Source organism: Triticum dicoccoides, unplaced genomic scaffold, assembly GCF_002162155.2.
Source record: "Triticum dicoccoides isolate Atlit2015 ecotype Zavitan unplaced genomic scaffold, WEW_v2.0 scaffold14370, whole genome shotgun sequence".
Classification (NCBI taxonomy): domain Eukaryota; kingdom Viridiplantae; phylum Streptophyta; class Magnoliopsida; order Poales; family Poaceae; genus Triticum; species Triticum dicoccoides.
In genome coordinates, this window is record NW_021202072.1 from 6,875 (window position 1) to 19,850 (window position 12,976).

The window sequence follows — 12,976 nt, forward strand, 5'->3', positions numbered from 1 at the left end:
CTTTTTCTTCCGGAGAAATATGACTGAAAGTAACTGATCAGACTACCAGCCTGAATTCCCCTGTGTTTCAATACAGAACTTCACTAGGCCGTGCAAGAGCAGTGGATTGATGGCTAGTTTTCTTCATGAAAAAACGGATCTGAGATTTCATATCAGCCGGATTTACAATTTTCTAATTAAAAATGGATCTAAAATTTCAGGGACAGCAGGATCTAAAAAATACAGCCACAAATGCCCGTAGTTGTCTAACTCAATACTTTTTCCAATGTCTAATAAGAAATAAAGACCATTATGTGTTTCAAAGGAACTGATCAAACTATCAGTCTAAGTTTAATTAAATAAAGAACTTCACTAGCCCGTGCAATCACGGGATTGATGACTTGTGTTTCTTAATAAAAAATGGATCTGAGATTTCATGTCAGAAGAAACTATCAGCCTATCCCTAATACTAAAATAAACACTGGAGCTGAAGTTTTTTTTCCTATGTCTAATACAAAAATAAACAAGGTCATATGTTTAAAAGTAACTGACAAAACTATCAGCCTAAGTTTCCCCATGTTTCAGTGCAGAATTTCACTAGACCGTGCAAACACGGGATTGATGACTAGTTTTTCTTAATAAAAAATGGATCTGAACTTTCATGTCAGATGAAACTATCAGCCTCTGCTTAATACAAAAATAAACACGGGATCTAAAGTTTTCTTTCCTATGTCTTACAAAAATAAACACGCTTATATGTTTAAAAGTAACTGACCAAACTATCAGCCAAAGTTTCCCCATGTTTCAATACCGAACTCCACTATCCCGTGCAACAGCAAACTGATGACTAGTTTTTCTTAATAAAAAATGGATCTGAGATTTCTTGTCAGCCAGATCTACAATTTTGTAACAAGAAATGGATATAAAATTTCTGGGACAGTTGGATCTGTATATTACATACCTTCCTCGCGCAATAAATCATATAATGTATCCTGATCTGCGCGTATGGCAACAAGGAGGAGAAGAGACTGGCGTTAGATCCATCAGCACGTAGGCGTCACATATATAGAGAAAAACGTGTCACTAAGGAGCGCCCCATGGCTTAACTGCGGTGAGGGCTCGGACGAGCGCGCTGCGGCGGCCAGAGAAGTCCTCGTAGATGTTCTCCACGGTCCATGAGACGGCGGGGCGGGAGCGCCATTCACCGGGGTGTGCCGGCAGCGGGGTTGGTGAAGGCCGCCCATGAAAGGGAACGGTGAGACGACGCCTGGTGGGGGTCGGGTTGGAGGAGGAGCTGGCGCGAGATGTGTCCATGGCACGAGATTCGTGCTAGGTTCGCCGACAGCGGGCTGGCAGAGATAGGCGGAGCTCTTGAAGGAGGAAGGTGGAATTGGATCTATGGGGGCACTCTGTTGCTTTGCTGCTTTATATAGAACCGGCGTCAAGAGGGTGGAAGAAACTGGGGAACGGAGGACGCGGGCGGGTTACTACTTTCCTTTCAAGTCTCTGGGCGGGATGTATTTGTTTTCTTTCGTTTCCTATCACGTTTTTGGCCACGCCGGCGAGGTGCCAGCACTGGTGAAATAACTACAAAATAGCTGGCATGCAAATCCTAGGGCTACTGGCGTGTGGTCCCCGGATCAGAAGTCCAGAATACATGGTACTCCTTTATTTCCCTCATTAATTTCATTTGTTTTTAGAGGCATTTATTTCCTTCGTAGTGTAAAAAGTACACGGCACAATGTGCTCCCACGGTTCTGAAATGCATGATATTTTAGTCATGCAGTTTCTAAGATGAAACTTTGACAATTATTATGTATGCACTTAAATGTTGCTATAAAAGGTTAAGGGATATGTTTAGATTCTTACCAAATAGTAGTACCTTACCGTATGTAAACATGCTTGCGCCAGCCGCGTCCCACGATTGCCAGGTGTTTCGATCGAGCCCGCGCACCACAACCCCCTCGAAAACCTTATTCCAGCCTATGGAGAGCTTGCCACACTTTTTTCTCCTACACCGTGCGTTGACCACAACTCCACAGTACCATCTCCTGTCTCTCTCTTTTTCCTCATTCGATGGAATGCTCCTTCTCCCTCCCTGCCCGTCTACTTCACCGCTGAATTGAGTTGGCTTGAGACAGCCATGGTGTGGAGGCGCCCCTGCAGGGCCCTTTGAAGGAGAAGTTCCAAGGCCGGCGGGTTTGAGGCACCGCTGCAACCGCAGAGCTTGCTGATGCCGTATCCACAGCCGGTGCTGCAACCACACAGCTCGCCGGTGCAACAGCCACAGTCGATGCTCCAAGCCTGCAATGGGGTGGTCGCAGCAGCCACCGTTGATGCAACCCGATGGGGGCGGCCGCTCCGATGCTTCGATGGCCACGGCGATGGTTCAATGGACACGACGACAAGGCATGCTATGACGACATCGACAGCCGTGGCGGTGCTGCAAGACATGCTTCATTGGCCGTGGCAACGAGGCATACTTTGATGGTGACGACAGTGACAATGCTTCAACGACCACGGCGATGGTTTTATGGACACGGGGATGAGGCATGCAATGGCGGCATCGACGGTTGTGGTGTTGTTGCAAGGCATGCTTGAATGGCCGCAGTGATGAGGCGTACTTCGATGGTGTCGACGGCCCTGGCGATGCTGTGACGCGTGTTTCAATGGCTGCGGCGATGAGGCGTACTTCAATGGTGTTGACGGCCGTGGTGATGCTGCGAGGCGTGTTACAATGGTCGTGGCGATGCTTCGACAACCACAACGATGCTTCGATGGACATGGCGATGAGGCACGCTACAACGACATCGACGGCCGAGGCGATGTTGTAAGGCATGCTTCAATGGCCATGGCGACGAGGCGTACTTCGATGGTGTCGACAGCCGTGGTGATGCTTCGACGACCACGGCGATGGGTTCGATGGACACGGCGATGAGGCATGCTACGACGACATCGACGACCGTGGCGATGCTGCAAGGCATGCTTCAATGTTAGTGGTGGCGAGGCATACTTCAATGGCGCCGACGGCCACACCGATGCTTTGACAACGTCGATGGCCATGGCGATGTTACGAGGCATGCCGCGGGGACGGGGCGTGCTTCAATGGCGTCGACGGCCACAACTGCGAGGCGTTCTAGGACGTTACCGCTGATGCTACTCTGAGCCTGCAATGACGTGCACCGTGGACGAGCGGTGCGTGCTAAGGAGATTAGCGGCCCTGATAAGACGCATCGGACCGCACAACCGGTGGTTGTTCTTTGAATCGCTGCAGGCGGATGGCGCCTAGCGTCCACCATATTTTGCCCTGGTTTTTGTCCGGATGAGTGGCAACTCCAATGCTCCTTTTCCAACTCTAGTTCATTTTTTTGGATCGCGCGCACATCCACTTTCCCAAAAGAAAAAGAAACTGACACTCTAGCCACGTCCCTGTGAGCGGTATGGCAGAATCCTAGCACCGCCACCCTCTGGGAATCCCACCTTCCTCCCTTGCCGTAGCCGGTGGGCGCGACCGGGCGAAGCCCATGCGACAGGGGGTGCGGGAGTGGATTTTCCTCCCCTCTTGTCTGGACTCATGGGTAGCCCGGCTCGGCCCTCTATGGCGGGGCCGAGCAGTGGCTGGGGAAGTGAAGGATTCACAGGGAGGTGGTACCGCGACGCTCAAGTAGGGCGACTCAGTCGGCATTGCTATGTTAGTGGTGCGGACGGCGTGCAGCAGCGGGCAAGGACGGTGGCCCGACATAGTCGGCGAATGCGCACAAAGCGACACCCGCTCCTTCGTCCCCCTTCCTGTGCGCTGGTCTGGGTCGTGTTCTTGCCGTCGTTGGCATCTAGATTGGGTCTCAGCTCTAAACTGATGGCTTGGTGGTTGCGGGTGGCTTGGGAGGGTTTTCTACCATATGTGTGGTGCTCGGCTAGGTGGGTCATGTTAAGGCAGCCGGTGACAAGTGGGATTCGGCGACAGTGGTTGGGTACTCCCTTTGCATGTGGGTCGGCATCGTTGATGTCTAGCCCCAACTGAGGTAGTGCTATGGCACGGTGACTCCTCTCCTACTGGTATGTGCCAAGGTGCGAGCATTACGGTAGTGCGTTACTCTAACAGCGGCGGCGTGTCTCTCTTGGACGCCTAGGCGGTGACCCCAAGCAATCATAGCTATGCCAGCAAAAACCAAATTTTATATTATGACTCTATTATTTTTATACAAATGTATAAGAGGTGTGATCCTATTCTTTATGAGGAATAATCATCACGAATTTAAAGCAAATAAAATGTTCGGATTAAAACAACTAAGGATATCTCCAACACGGACCCTCCTACCGCCCGAATGCATCCAGACCGTCCGGTCTGGACGTGTTGTGCCATCCAACACAGACCTACATCAGTCCGCCGGGCAGTCCAGACCGCGGCAACGCCCGCGTCTGACTGTCCTGGCCCACAAAAAAACCTTCATCACCCGAGCGCGCTTCCCGCCAGATACAGTCAGCGCTGCTACAGAGTGTCAGTGCCGCGTTAATGCCGGGCCAGAGCGGATGGGACCTCTCGCTGCTGCCGGCATTGAAGTGGTGCGCCGGCCGAGAGAGCATAGCCCATGCCGCTTCCCGGTGCAGGCAACTGCTCCACATTCAAATGATAGCCCATCGGTTCGTTGCCCCTACATTAACGACATGCGGTTGTCGAGGAAACTATTCCGGCACCACACATCTGTCCATCTGCCACCCAACATTGACCTTGCTGTCGTGGCCCATCGCCATCCGCCCGCTATATAAACACCAGCCCAGACCGTAGCCACAGTCATCTACCTACTTCACTTTCTCCTCTCCGCACCACGCCCTCCATGGCCTCCTCATGCTCCAAAGCCCTCTAGGACACCCTATCCTCGACCAGAAGAAGGAGAGGACCTCCATTGCTACTGGTTGGCTGGTCGGCTAGTAGATGGAGGCGGACGAGGCCCCAATAGAGGACGAGGCGGCGCTACCATCCTCGTCGGTGCGTGTGGGATTCACCATTGGTGAGGCATGTGCGCACTACACGAACATGATGTGGGAGGACGAGGAGGAGGCCAGGTTCTGACAGGTGCAGGCCGATCAGTCCTACAACCTCGGCCTCCTCGAGGAGCACCAGCGCATGAAGGAACTACTCGCCATCGGCGCGACTATCATGCCGGACGTGGATGCAGTGGAGCAGTAGGCACTGGTCAACTGCTACCTCTCCCCCCGCGACATCCGCCGCGACTGCTGGTGGTTATGCCTCCATTAGGCGGAATTGGCCGCCACCTAAAAGGAGATCGACGAGGTGGTGAATGAGGTGTGTGGCAAGAGCGACAACAAGGAGGACATCACCCGCTCTGCCCTAGTCGTGCCTAGCCCGCTACCACGACCACGAAGCTGATATGTCCACGGACGCCACCGATAGCAAGGAAGAGTATTGTATGGTAGGTCACTGCTGCTCGGGTCCCAAGAAGGCCACAACTCTTCCCCTCCCGTCGAAGCCATGCTTTATGTGCCAAACATCGATGGCCGATTAGCCACCTGAAGGCGACGTGGGGGCGGACAGCTGTAGTTCCCGGGGTTCCAGAGGCGGAGCTGGAGAGCGTCGAGGATGAACTGGAGAAGGCGAAGGCATTCGTCGGACCAGCACTTCTTAGCGCTCATGGTAGGACATGGGAAACGTGCGCCGATGATCATTTAGATTAGGTTTAGTGTAGGGTTTGTCCAGTTTATATGAAAAATGTAATGAATTTTGTCTGGTTTATATGAAAATTGATCCAAATATAATGAATTTCATTCGGTTTATATGAAAATCCATCGTATTTACATAAATTTCAGCCGGTTAGTTCAAATGGCGGCTGAAATATTTGCAGGCAGCCGCCGGCTCCCGCATCTGTGTACTAGTGCCACTATGCGCGGACGGATGACGGAATAAATTTATGGGTCAACGTTGGAGATGCCCTAACCTCACCAATCTGTTCTCACAAAGATATAATTTGCGCATGGTCAAGATTCAAATGGACCGGTCCGGTCTGGACTTGTAACTGGACATATGAACATGTTCTAGAATCCCAGGGGCCAGAGTTCGGTCTGCACCTCGTCTAACAGGGCAACAGGTATACCTAAGTTCGACCATTCTTCTGTATACTGAGTGTAGAAAGGCGCATGCCGATGAGAGGCCCGGCACTGGACGTGCACTTCGTGTTCCCGCAAGTGTAAGCAATGGTGTGGTACAAAGCTGGATGGGTGACTTCGGTCCATGACAGCAACACGACCACCACTTCCGGCTTCGTTAGAGCATCCACAATGACAGATACCTAATTTGAGTTGCCGAACGCCCCCAAACATGTCAGGCCACGTCCGTGGATAGTGACCGGCCAGACCCCACATTGCAACTCAACAACCATAGTAGGCATTTTCCAATTAGCATTTTCATACAAAACCATGCAAAAAGCAAGATCTATGTACTACCAACTACCATCTACACTACTCATACTTCTCGTCAAATATGTGGATGAAATTGATGTCGGAGTTGCCATCGTCATGGTCATTGGTAGCCGGGCGAACCTCTGGTTCCTCCTGGGGAGTCAAGAATGGCATGCTGCTCCATTGCCTCCTCTGCCTGGGCCACCTCGAACTCTGTGCATCGACCATGGCGAAGCCGGTAGGTGCCGGATCTGCCTGATGCGCCTCCTCTGACTCCTTCTCCACCTCCTCCTCTATGACCGCCTCCTCCTTTGGCTCCACCTCCACCTCCTCCTCCTCGGGCTGCACTAAATCCAGAGGCAGGCTGGCTGCGATCCGATCTTAGCACCTGCTCTGGATCTCCTGTAGCTGCTACAGCCGCCGCCCGGGATTGAGCACTTTGTAACTAGTGGTTAGCGGCTGATTGATGGATTGAATGTGACGGCGGTGGAGGGGAAGGAGGGGGAAGAAATGGAGGCGGTCTATGGTTGGGATTTTGCCGTCCGGCTTAAATAGCTGGCCATGTATCCTCAGATGGCATGCTAGAGCGGCACCACACGGCATCAACGCGTCCTCATCGATGAACTGAGGAGGCGCATGTCAGATCACTAGTTTATGCTTTTGTCTGCATGGACCCTTGCGGTCTGTCCAAAGCGACGTGCACGTCCGGAAATCTTCATATCCGCCCAAATATGTGCCAGATATGGGAAGTGTCGGTCAGTCCTAATATTTGGGCTAGATTTGACAAGTTTAGTTGGGTGGCAATTTTGTGTTTAGGCAGTACCAGGCAAGCTGCCTGGGTGTTGGGGCGGATCTGAGGACTCCAGTTATAGATGCTCTCATGCCTCAACTAGCCGCATGTAGCGGCATGGCAGTAGCTATGGTGTCGCAGACAATGACAAGACAGACGTCCAGCCGTCTCGCTACATGAGTTGCAGGGCAAGCACCGGCTTGCTGAGCGGTGACTCTAGCACTAAAAAATGGCCAGCTTGGTTGTGGCTGTGGTGCCACGGACAATGGAGATGTGCTATCGGCGGTATGAGTTGCCTAGAGGGCGGTGCGACATGGTGCCAGGAATGATGCCGAGAGGAACACGTCGCCGGTGCGGCGACGCAAGCTGAAGCATGTGCGCTGGCCCGGCGAAATTTGCAGGTGCTTTGCTGGCGGCGGCTACGATGACATGACTAATAGTGAGTGGTTCGACCCTATGGTCGAAAGGGAGACCTCCTCGTTGGCGCCTTCTAGCCACCTGGCGGCGACGTGGGGGCGGACAGCTGTAGTTCCCAGGGCTCCCAAGGCGGAGCTGGAGAGCATCAAGGCTGAACTTGAGAAGGCGAAGGCATTCGCCGGACCATCACTTCTTAGGGCTCATGGTAGGACATGGGGAACATGCACCGATGATCATTTAGATTAGGTTTAGTGTAGGGTTTGTCCAGTTTATATGAAAAATGTAATGAATTTTGTCTGGTTTATATGAAAATTGATCCAAATATATTGAATTTTGTCTGGTTTATATGAAAATCCATCGTATTTACATGAATTTCATCCGGTTAGTTCAAATGGCGGCTGAAATGTATGTGGGCAACATTTAATAGCCGGCTCCCGCATCTGTGGACTGGTGCCCCTATGCACGGATGGATGACGGAATAAATTTATCGGTCAACGTTGGAGATGCCCTAACCCCACCAATCTTTCTGACAAACATATAATTTGCGCATGGTCAAGATTTAAATGGACCGGTCCGGTCTGGACTTGTTACTGGACCTATGAACGTGTTCTGGAATCCCAGGGGCCAGAGTTCGGTCTGCACCTCGTCTAATAGGGCAACAGGTAAACCTAAGTTCGACCATTCTTCTGTATACTGAGTGTAGAAAGGCGCATGCCGATGAGATGCCCGACACTGGACGTGTACTTCGTGTTCTCGCAAGTGTCAGCAATTGTGTGGGACAGAGCTGGATGGGCGCCCCCGGTCCATGATAGCAGCACGACCACCACTTCTGGCTTCGTTAGAGCATCTACAATGACGGATACCTAATTTGAGTAGCCGAACGCCCTGAACACACCCGGCCACGTCAGTGGATAGTGACTGTTCAGACCCCACATGACAACTCCAACAACCATAGTAGGCATTTTTCAATTAGCATTCTCATACAAAACCATACGAAAAGCAAGATCTATGTACTACCATCTACACTACTCATCCTTCTGGTCAGATATGTGGATGAAATTGATGTTGGGGCCATCGTCGTCATGGTCATTGGCAGCCGAGAGAACCTCTGGTTCCTCCTCGGGAGTCAAGAATGGCCTGCTTCTCCGTTGCCTCCTTTGCCTGGGCCACCTCGAACAATGTGCATCGACCATGGCGAAGCCGGTAGGCGCCAGATCTGCCTGATGCGCCTCCTATGACTCCTCCTCCACCTCCTCCTCTATGACCGGGTCCTCCTCCTCCGGCTCCACCTCCACCACCTCCTCCTTGGGCTGCACTAAATCCAGAGGCGGGCTGGCTCCGATCCGATCTTCGCGTCTGGCCTGGATCTCCTCTAGCAGCTACACCCGCCGCTTGGGAGTGAGCATGTTGTAACTAGTGGTTAGCGGCTGTTGGATGTATTGAATGTGATGGCGGTGCAGGGGAGGGAGGGGGAAGAATGGGAGGCGGTCTATGGTTGGGCTTTTGTCGTCCGGCTTACGTAGTCGGACATGTATCCTCATATGGCATGCTAGAGCGACACCACACGACGCCAATGCGTCCTCATCGATGAACTGAGGAGGTGCACGTCAAACCACTGGTTTATGCTTTTGTCCGCATGGACACTTGCGGTCTGTCCTAAGCTACGTGCACGTCCGAACATCTTCATATCCGCCCCAGATATGTGCCGGATATGGCAAATGCTGGAAAGTCCTGGTATTTGGGCTAGATTTGACAAGTCTAGTTGGATGGCAGTTTTGTGTTTGGGCAGTACCTGGCAAGTTGCCCGGGCGTTTGGGGCGGATCTAAGGACTCCAGTTGTAGATGCCCTCATGCCTCAAGTAGCCACATGTAGCGGCGTGGCAGTAGCTATGGTGTTGCAGACAATGACAAGACGTACGTGCAGCCATCTCGCAGCATGAGCTGCAGGGCAAGCACCGGCTTGCTGAGCGCTCACTCTAGCAGTCAAAAATGGCCAGCGTGGTAGTGGTTGTGGTGCTACGGACAACGGAGACGTTCTCCCGGAGCGGCGGCATGAGTTGCCTGGAGAGCGGTGCGACATGGTGCCATGGATGATGCCGAGACGGACACGTCGCCGGTGCGGCAACGCAAGCTGAAGCATGTGCGCTGGCGCGGCAAAAATTGCAGGTGCTTGGCTGGCGGCGGCTACGATGACATGACTAATAGTGAGTGGTTCGACCCTATGGTCGAAAGGGAAACCTCCTCGTTCGCGCCTTCAGCGCCCGATCACTTTCCTGGCGCTCACGCGCGCCCCCTAGTGGGTCGTGGCCCATTCGCTTGAATGATGCTCGCTCGATCGCTGCTGCTCGCTCGCTCGCTCCTTGGTAGCCTTTTTTTTCTTGCGAGCACTTGTCAAAAAAGCCTTGTTGTTTATGAAATAAAAATGGAAAAAAAATCGAAAACTCGTGAATTAAAAAATGTACAAGAATTTTCATAGAATTCACAAAAATTCAAAAAAATATCATCGAATTTGAAAAAGTGCATTGAATTTGAAAAAATTGCATTGACTTTGAAAAAAGTTAATCGAATTTGAAAACAAGTTCATCAGCTTTGAAAAATGTTCATCGACTTTGAAAAAATTTCATCTAGTTTGCAAAAAAGTTCATCGATTTTGAAAAAAGTTCATCGAATTCGAAAAAGTTCATTGAACTTGAAAAAAGTTCATCAAATTTGAAAAAAGTCATTAGTTTTGAAAAAAGTCATTAGTTTTGAAAAAATTCCGTCGTATTTGAAAAAGTGCATCTACTTTCTAGAAAACAGTTCACAATTTTTTTTAAAGAAGTTCATCGATTTTGCCAAAAGTTAATCTACTATCAAGAAAAAGTTTCACGAATTTCTTTCACAAAAAAAAGTTCATGACTTTGAAAAAAATGTAAAAGGGATAGAGAAAAAAGAAAGAAAAAAGAAAAAAAGGCGAAACAAACCACTATGTAATACTTGAGGTCAGTTGGTCGGGTGGTTATGGGGTTGAAGTCCTAAGACCTGCGTCGTTGTTTCGAATCCTATGTAGTACGCACTTTTTTCTTTTTATAGAAACAGAGAAAGAGCATATGGGCCGGCCCGCTATAGAAACCTAGCGTACAGGGAGAGTGTGCGCCCTGTACCAAAATGCCTATATTCAGCGCTTAAGGCGCCGAATAGGATTGGGCGTCGAAAGGTTGTGTCCCTAGTAGACCCTAATGTTTATCTGGGCCATCCAGTTAATACACAGGTGCCAACAGCCAGGTCTGGTCCATCGGACCGAAGTGTTAAATCAGACCACATGAATCTTGATTTCATAGTCCATAACCCAAAGTGCTCTCAATATCTCTACTCTTACAAGGGGAGTTGGTAGGACAGTATCCACGGTTTTTATTTTTGCCTCACCGCCCACCACCCCCTCCATGTTGGTTTTTCTCGCTCCCTCTTAGTACCAAATCAATTTTCCCAATCCTCCTCTCGTTTGTTCATGCTTTCTTTGGCACGTGCAAATTTAATTCAACCATGTAAATATTAGCTAATTAAGAATTTAGAAATCGCAACATATATGTAAGATAACCTTCCTAAAAGACAAAGAGAAGATTTTTCTCAATAACCTTCCAAATCAAAATAAGATATTCCTCAATAAGAAATAGCTGATACCACATCCTATCACATTTATTATCTATCATTATCTCTATTAATAAATCTCTACTCCTAAAATGGGAGTTGGTGAACCGGTACACATGGTTTATTTTTGCCTTCACATCCCACCACCCCATCCATGCTGATTTTTTCTCACTGCCACTAAAAAATGGATCGATCCACCCGATCTTCCGATTCATTTTTTTCATGCTTGCTTTGGTAGGTGCCGATTCAATTCAATCACGTAAATGTTAGGTAATTAATAAGAATTTAGAAACACTATATATGTAAGGTCACCTTCCTAAAAGATAGACTAAAGATTTTTTTTTCTTGATAACCTTCTAAATCTGCACTTCTAAAAGGGGAGTTGGTAGGTCAGTATGCATGGTTTATTTCATCTCAACATTTCACCACCCTCCATGTTGGTTTTTTCTCCCTCCCACTAAAAACCCGGATCTATTCACCCAACCTTTCTTTTCATTTTTTTTCCTTCTTGATTTGGCAGGCGTAGATTCAAATCAATAATGTAAATATTAGGTAATTAAAAATTTGGACATCGCAACATATATGTGATATCACATTCCTAAAGACGGGCAGAAGATTTTTCTCGATAACCTTTCAAAACAAAACTAGATATTTCTGAATAACAAATAGCTAATCCCGCCCACTACGCTATTTATTATCTATCATCATCTCTACTATTGAATCATAATCACATCTTTCCCTAGACATTTTTTCTTCAATCCCACCCACATGTCTTTGTTTTCACTGAAAATGTTTTTTTCTTGTTTCGTTTGTTCCCTTTGACCTCCCCTCCCGCGTATGTTGCACCCTCCCCATTGATTTTCAATCCACCGATTTTTTCCAAATAAAACCCATCTCCCCTCAACGTCCTCCAGCCCTCCTCGTTCGACCTCCCCTCTGATGTAATCCCCACCTACGCGCCTCCTACCGACTTTTCCAATTCTCTATTCGCTAGTTCATCCATCCCACAAAAATAAGCAATCTCCTCGATTCTGACTCGACCATTTCTTCCTTGTCACGCGAGGAGAGCGCCACATAGGGTTCTCTCGCACTCGGTTTTTTTCATCCTGAATGTTCGCTCCCTGACTGACGTTGGCCCCGCACATCCCTCTCCCCCACACCCGACCGGGCAATGGTTCCAACCGCCGCCGCTCCCCTGCTATCCTCTCACCGCGACGCTCTCGACGCCACTGACTCTGCCTTCGAATTACCTCTCTGTACTTTCCTCTATGCCGCAGCCGCCAAGGATCAAGGGTGACGACGTTTCAATGTAGCGGTAATTTGATGCGCTTGTGGGGGGAGCACGTTTTTGGCGACACTGCAGGTGAGGTCGTCTTTGTTCTCGACTGCATGTGATGCAAGAAGGGTATGCTTGGCCAACTACTCCATGTGGTTTTGTGATCCCAGGCGCCTACAAGAACATGTCAGAGGTATATATACCGAAGAAGTTGGAATCACGAGGACGTGCAGCAGCCTATCGTGCGCCGTCTCGGCTTCGAGGCCAAACAGGTTTGGTTTCCCTCCCATATCCCACCCTCCCTTGTCTTCTTGCTACGACTCCATGGATGATTATATTACATGTGTGTGCGTGTGTGATATGATCAGAAGACTTACAGGGAACAATATGTATTAAAACGCTACCTGCCCTTATTATTTAATTACAGTAAGCAATCACCTTAAGGCCTTTACTATGTCGATCCCACATTATGG

General features: G+C 49.6%; 1 protein-coding gene across 1 annotated transcript in view; it reads right to left on the reverse strand.

Annotated features, from left to right (window-relative positions):
• The window catches only part of LOC119343859 (PHD finger protein ALFIN-LIKE 3-like), a 3,862-nt gene extending 2,535 nt beyond the window's left edge, over positions 1 to 1,327 (reverse strand). Inside the window, exon 1 of the mRNA XM_037614604.1 lies at positions 1,092 to 1,327. Within this exon, the coding sequence (XP_037470501.1) occupies positions 1,092 to 1,293 (202 nt within the window). The 5' untranslated portion in view covers positions 1,294 to 1,327. The remainder of the gene's footprint in view (positions 1 to 1,091) is intronic.
• Positions 1,328 to 12,976: the final 11,649 nt, after the last annotated feature.